At 36.6% G+C, this 7,034-nt stretch overlaps 1 protein-coding gene across 1 annotated transcript in view; it reads left to right on the top strand.

Moving 5' to 3' along the window:
* STOX1 (storkhead box 1) overlaps window positions 1-4,167 on the top strand; it is a 38,620-nt gene extending 34,453 nt beyond the window's left edge. The window contains exon 4 of the mRNA XM_006915568.3: window positions 2,104-4,167. Coding sequence (XP_006915630.1) covers window positions 2,104-2,251 — 148 coding nt within the window. The 3' untranslated portion in view covers window positions 2,252-4,167. The remainder of the gene's footprint in view (window positions 1-2,103) is intronic.
* Window positions 4,168-7,034: the final 2,867 nt, after the last annotated feature.

Raw genomic sequence — 7,034 nt, 5'->3', positions numbered from 1 at the left:
TAAAAAAAAAAAGAAAAAATTATATAGATGTGTGTGTGTGTGTGCGCGCGCGTGTGTCTGTGTATTATAGTCACCCTATTTAGATATTTTTAAAAATCCTTTTGTATTTATTTGGTATATTTATAATACTTTAGGCTGAACATACTGATCTAAATATTTTTATCTATTGAAATCATATTGTAGTTGCTATTTTGCATGTTGCTTTTTTCAGCTATAAAATTTAGCATATATATTTATTAGATTTTTTTTATTATATAAAATTATTGTGTACCTCTTTTTGAAAAGTAATACAAGAATGTAAAAAGTAAAACGAAGTTTTCATTCTCCAACCTTTCCCACTCTCATTCCATAGAGGTGACCTAGACACTGTGGACAATTTGGAATATAGTCTTTCAGACATTTTTTTTGTGCATTTATAAATATATTTTGACAACAAATCATATAGAGCTGTGGCTTTTTTCACCTACCATATCATGGATATCCTGCAATCAATACATACAGACCCAACTCATTCTTTTTAATAGTTGTTTAGTATTCCATTATGTGGACCTTATTATTTATCAAACCATTATTTTCCTTCCTTTGTCATTTAGATTATTCCCATTTTTGTCTATAATAAATATCCAGTGATTGTTTTTACATATAAATATTTGCAGACATTTCTGATAATTTATAATTTAGGCTAACTACTCAGAAGTCTGTTTTTAGAATACCTTTCTTCATTCAGGAACAGATCTTCTCTGCTTGAAACAATAGTTTGATTCATATTAAGTCTTTAAAGTATCAAAGCACGTTGTCTCCAAAGTAAATAATGGTGGTGTAAATCAATAAGCTGGGGGTTGCCTTTCTCTCTCTCTGGAAAAAGCAAAACAAAAACAAACCCAAAACAGATAAGGGAAATTATTTCTTGACATGCAATTGAGAATTTAAATGAGCAAAATCTTGAGAAATTTGATTTCTTATAAATCGCTTATGATTTTCTTGACTTGTAACTAATATCATTAATTCCAGTTTAGGGGAAAAAAAGTGCAGCTCGCTGCCAGTGTTCATTTGGCATCACATGTAGAAATGCTACATTTTCTAGGATTTGACGTTTTTAGGAATCAAACTACTAAAAACAATGCTATAAATAGAATGATGTCATTTGTTTCCAAAGACTATCAGTATATACTAGAGTGATGCAAAAATAATAAAAGGAAGATATTTTATGACAAACTTTGGGGATAAGGTTAGGACTGTAATCTGCGAGTTATCTTGGGATAAATGCTGCAGGTGCCACCAGCAAGTATTCTTGGGGCAAATGGGAAAAGGATTAAAGACTTGTAGAGGAAGAGGGAGGGAAGATAGCATTTGAACATCAACTATGTGCCATATTGTTAATATAAAGATTAAGGGGCTAGAAATGAACAAGATGTTGCTACTTGTAGGAAGCTTGCAATTTAGTTGAGACCAACAGACAAATTGGACTCAAGAACAAAGCATAAACTCTTTATAACTGCCAAAAGATGTGGAATTAAGAGTGCTGGGTGGGCTATGTTGTGTGGGGGAAGACTTATTGGAGGACACATTTATGAGACATATCCTAATGTAATGAATATGTGATGGAGAAGAAGCAATGTGGAAAAGGGGGAATGTCAAAAGCAAAATGCCCAAACAGTAATGTGACTTGGCTGAAGCAAGGCAGATAGATGTATTCGATAAGGGACTAACATAGCTTACAGCTCTTAGGAAAGGAACATTGTCAATATGAAAAATATTGTAGTTGGTATGACTTCTCAAAAAAGAAATAAATTACACAAGATGATATTGGTCACTTCAGTTGTGTGGAAGAGTTTTACAGTGACTTTTTTTCTAACTAGAAAATATTTGATACTGGATCTGAGAACAGATGTTCAGAAAATGTGAACTTTATATTGTGCTATTGTGAAGCATTTAAAATGTAAAGAGCACTTTAGATTTTTAAAGGTCGACGTATTTGATAAATGCATCTTAGTGTTAGTAAATGTTATATTGCTTCAAAGAAATGAAAGGTGGTATAATGCCTTGATTAGAAATCCAGGCCCCTTTTGAAGGTAATAATTCTGTTATTTTTAATATCTTTAGGACACAGAGTCTTGCATCCAATAATTCAGTCATTCTGGATGAACTAAAAAGAAGACAGAATTTTCTACAGAATTTTGAAGGCACAAAGAGCAATCAAACACTTACATCTAATTCCTTACTACAGCTAAATCCAGTCATAAATGTTTAATTCTTATATTTCTTTTGGGAACTTTTGGTAAAAATGTACAATATCATATAGGATGTTTTAATCAACTGAGTATATAAGAATTCTCTAAAGCCAAACATGCTATTAATCTCATTACTTATTTTGTTCTAGTTACTGGCTTTTTTCCTTTTTTGACATTTTAAAGCTTTTTTAAAGCTTATTTTACTATGAATTTATTGGGACTATATAGATTGTTTGCAGTAAGAAAAAAAAAAACATGGAAATCATGGTCCTCTTCCAATTGAATATAATTAGCTTGCATTTTCAGACATTACCTTCTCAAATATGTAGGATGTTAATTTACTACCCAGCAGTGAATTTCTCTACTCGCATTAATACTGAGTTATTATAAGTGGATCTCACTAGATTTCAACACAAAAATTCAGAAAATAGTGTTTTAGGGTTACATAGATACTTTGTTTACAACTGAAGTCTTTTACCATTATCAGAAAAAAATATATGTCGATGTGTTGGGTGCTCTGCAACAAGAATTCCTTCCATCCAGTCACTGATGTCAAGGATCTTCTCTGCAACCAGCTTGAACATGAAATAATGGCTCTACATTGTCACTGACTGGCAATGTCTAAAATACCTGTGACAGTAGGCTCTGGCTCAACTGTTTCTCTGGTGCCTCCCCACATTTGAAGCTCTCTCTATAGCATGGCTGTGAGAAGTCAGGATGTTCTCAGATGGCACAGAGATAAAAGAAGAATGGCTGGAAATGGCTTATCAGTGAAGTAAAGGGAGGTTCTGAATTAGAGATCTAGAGAAGAGAAACCATTTGATCCATTTCCATTCATGATAAGACCCTTCATGGCTTTGCCAGAATTTTTATGGTAGGCCTTTTTAGACCAAGTAGTGGAATAATCAAGACAGGTTTTAGGTAGATGCTAATGCTGACTTATGGTTGAAGGGATGTTTCTTCTAAGAGGTTTCTAAGGATTGTCAAGGCCTTAGATCTCAATGATGATTGAATCATTGGAGAGTGTCTCTTTCCAGCTCTCACTGTTCTGCTGACAGTGACCGCCAGATGAAGCTCAGCACAGTGGAGAGCTTGCCTCCAGGCCCTGTGGGAGTGCAGAGGAGAGGAGATCAGATAAGATCAGTTCTGACTATGGTTTTCATTGGCCTTGACCAACCTATTATGGCATTCCAAAATGATTAGCTCTGTTCACAAGGGCATTCAAAACTGGACAAAGTACCGAAAAGGGTAATCTGGGGAGAAACACCTTTTGGGGGAGGCATTGCTTTAGGTGATCTTATAGCTTCGAATTAGCATCAGCGAATCAAAGTTACAAGAAAGATTTCAGTATGAAGAATGTTGCATTAGTCAAACCTATCTGTAGATGAAATAGCTTTGTAAACAAATGAATTTCCCATTATTTAGGGCATTCAAGCAGAGGCTTGGTGATCCCTTGACTACTATGTTGCAGAGGTATTTCCAGTACTTAGTTTTATCAGGATGGCTGAAATATAGACGATTTTGAAGATTCCTTCCAATGGTACTGTTTTGTGCTTATAAGATTCAGTGAGTGTTACCTGTCAAATACATCTCAAAAAAAAAAAAAAAAAAGATTCAGTGAGGATCTTGCAAAATACTGGATTGACATAAGATTCCTGAGCATTGCGTCTAGTTCTCTATTTCTGCACCTATCCCTGCCAATCCTTGGAAGGAGGAGCACTAGCAACTCTGTTCTGTCTTCGAATTTGGACCCGGACAAGTTTCTTAGCAGAAAGGAATCCAAAGTCTTGTGGCTCTAGCCATATCTAGGGACCAATGAAAGCCATCTAATTTTGCTACTGGATGCATTATGACATTCTCTAAATGTATTAAGGTGGAGCCTATTATGAAACCAATAAACTTCCGTTCTAAATAAAACATGACTACAGAAATTAAAGATGGGTATTGTTCTTTGGGAGGTTATTCTCTAAAATAGGTGACTTGCATTTTCCTCCAGTATTTTTTGTGTGTGGAAATTTTAGTTCTTTATTTTTCTTCCCAATGGTAGTCTATTCTCTAATGAGAAAACTCCTAAGCATGATGACCAGAGCTTAGGAGAAAAACAAGTTTGAATCCCAGTTCCAATCCTTAGTAGCTGTGTAATGGAGAAAGTTATCAAACTTCTCTGATTCAGTTTTCTCATCTGTAAAAGGAAGATAGTAATGATACCTTACATATTGTTACAAGATTTGAGGATAATCTATCGAAATGCCCAATGCAGCAGGCCCCTAATATTGTTATGTGTGTTTTTATATATTCACAAAACTTGTCTGATAGGTAAATACGTGGCCTACTATACAGGTCCCCTGTTTTTTGCCAGGTTTTCTGGAGCTCTTCCATTTAGAGATTCAATCCTTTAGGTGAAGATTAGAGAAAGTATCATCAAAATCTAGATATGCCTGGGGAAGGTATTATTTCTTTGGCTAACAAATTTTCAGCTAATATTGTATGCTATCAATAGGAACAAAATATGCAAAGCATGGGCTTATTGTAGACATTTATACTGTGAGACTCTGATCACCCTCTCATCTGGGATCTCAAACCCCTAGGAATCCTCAGAGAGTAGCTGGCTTCTGTGAGCTATTTTCAATATATTGAAAATCCTAATAGAAATTCCTCTGCTTTGCTCCTTGCTAACTAAAACTTTTCTTTGCCAGTGGCTGAAATTACACCACCTCAGTAATGCAAAACTATCACATGCTGGTGTGACATTGTAAAACTGTATTTGTATCTTATTTATAGATTAGAAGAATGATTTTGAATCAATTATTAATAAATGCAGTTTAGCAGACAAAATGTTTCAAATGTCAGATCCATGACATAAAAACAGTAGAAAGAGCTGTAGTAGTGAAAAGCTTGGGAACCACTACTTTTTGAGAACCCATTCTATACCTAACCTGAGAAGGCTTTTGGGGAATGGGGAAGGCAGACCAGTGCCTAAAGGAGTGGGAAAGAGAGACATGAAAGTCATGAAATAAGAATGGGGGTATCAGAAACTACTTTGCTGGCCTCTAACAAATCCCATTTAAAACCTTAGTAACATTCCTTATAGCAGTAACAAACTTCCATTTCTTGGGTAATGGTGCCCTCTTCTGGGGTAACGTGACTATACTCTTCCACCACTTGATTCAAAACGTCTATAAAGTAATTGACTAAAGAAACAGACCTCTCTCCAGAGTATACAAATTTAAAAAGCTTTTCAACTAGTTTCAGTTAGGAGGTAGATACATAGGTATACATGTGCTAAATATGTTCAAAGCTGTCTCCAGTGTTTTCAAAACCTGCCAAATACCTCAAGCTAAACTTAGAAATGCGTCATTTCTGTAGTACTGTTGTATCATCTGATCCTCCCAAAATTCCCTGCACTATCAATGCATTTTTGTCCTCATTACTAATGAAGAACAACTTTTAAGTTGGGTTGGCCACGGTCATGTGGCTAACAATGGCAGAAACATGCCTCCTGTTCCCTCTTTCATTTTTCCCTTCTACCCTGAACACTCATTCTCTGACTCCAATGTCTCTTGATCAATTTATAATCACCCCTTAAACTATTTCAATGTTATAAGTCTTGAGCTAAAAAGTTTACTTCATCTCTTTGCTCTTCACAACATATTAACATTTGTTCCTGTTGTCCCAGTTTTGTGTGTGTGACATACTTAACCATATCCACTCTGTGTTCCTATACACATTATGCCCTGTTGTAGGACTATGAACTTTTAAGATGGTAGAATTGGGGATGGGTGTGAGGGAGTAGGACAAAATGATTTAGAAAAAAAGCACAGATCCAGAGATGCATTTTCTCACAATTATTAGTTGAACATTCCTTTTGTTCATAGTATTGAAGGCTATGTTTACAGAAACATAGTCTTTCACTTTAGACCAATCCATAATTATGCAGAAGGCCTATGGCAAGATTTAACATTTGTGGTTTCAGCAATCCCTAAACTCCATGACATGTAGCAATTTGTAATTTTGCTAAGAAACAAGTTTGATGTTCAGGTTACAAGGCTCGTGTGCTAGACTTCCTCAAGTGGTTTGCGAAGTGCCCCCGCATCTACATCTCAGCTTGGTTTCTTGTTCCCCAGTTAAGGGTAGCTGGATTGAAGAGATTATGAAGAGAAAAATGGCTCTGTAAAGAAAGCCAACCAGCTAACACAGGTGAAATTAGAAAAGGTATATGCTAGGAATTAACGCTTAGTATTGTCAAAAGGTTTTCAGTTTTGTATAAAGTTAATTCAGAGGCAGTTAATCCCCATCGGTAAAATAAAATCCGTTTGTTCACTGCAAATACATGTCAAAGATATCAAGGCTTGTTTTCTCTCTAGGTTTCTCCAGGTTTTTCCTACTAGTGTCCAGGTTTTTCAGGCTGCTGTCGCAGAGAAGGCACTGATCTCGGATTTAGATTAGTTCTCTAGTCCTGACTGTGCCACTGTGTGACTTGAGACCAGTAAATCCTTTCTTGGGGTTTAGTTTCCTCTATGTCAAATGGGGAGTGTAGGAAGGACCTAAAATGAAGCCAGGACCAACCTCATGACTAAAACCTAAGACTTGAGGGACGAATATCCAGTTCTCGCCTTCACTCCAAGTCCACATTGCTCACTCCAGACCCCTATTAAGCCCTTTGCCAACAACGTCGACCCTCCGATCTCGCGCGAAGTCGTTAGACGTTAACGCCTCACCCCGCAGTGGGCGGGGCCGAGGCCCGCCGTTTCCGGCGACGAATGGCGGGGCGGCGCGTGGCACTCCCCACCCACCGCGCACGGG

Source organism: Pteropus alecto, unplaced genomic scaffold (genome assembly GCF_000325575.1).
Source record: "Pteropus alecto unplaced genomic scaffold, ASM32557v1 scaffold155, whole genome shotgun sequence".
NCBI lineage: Eukaryota > Metazoa > Chordata > Mammalia > Chiroptera > Pteropodidae > Pteropus > Pteropus alecto.
The sequence above is the reverse complement of the archived record's forward strand: the minus strand, read 5'-3'. Positions and strand labels throughout refer to the sequence as shown.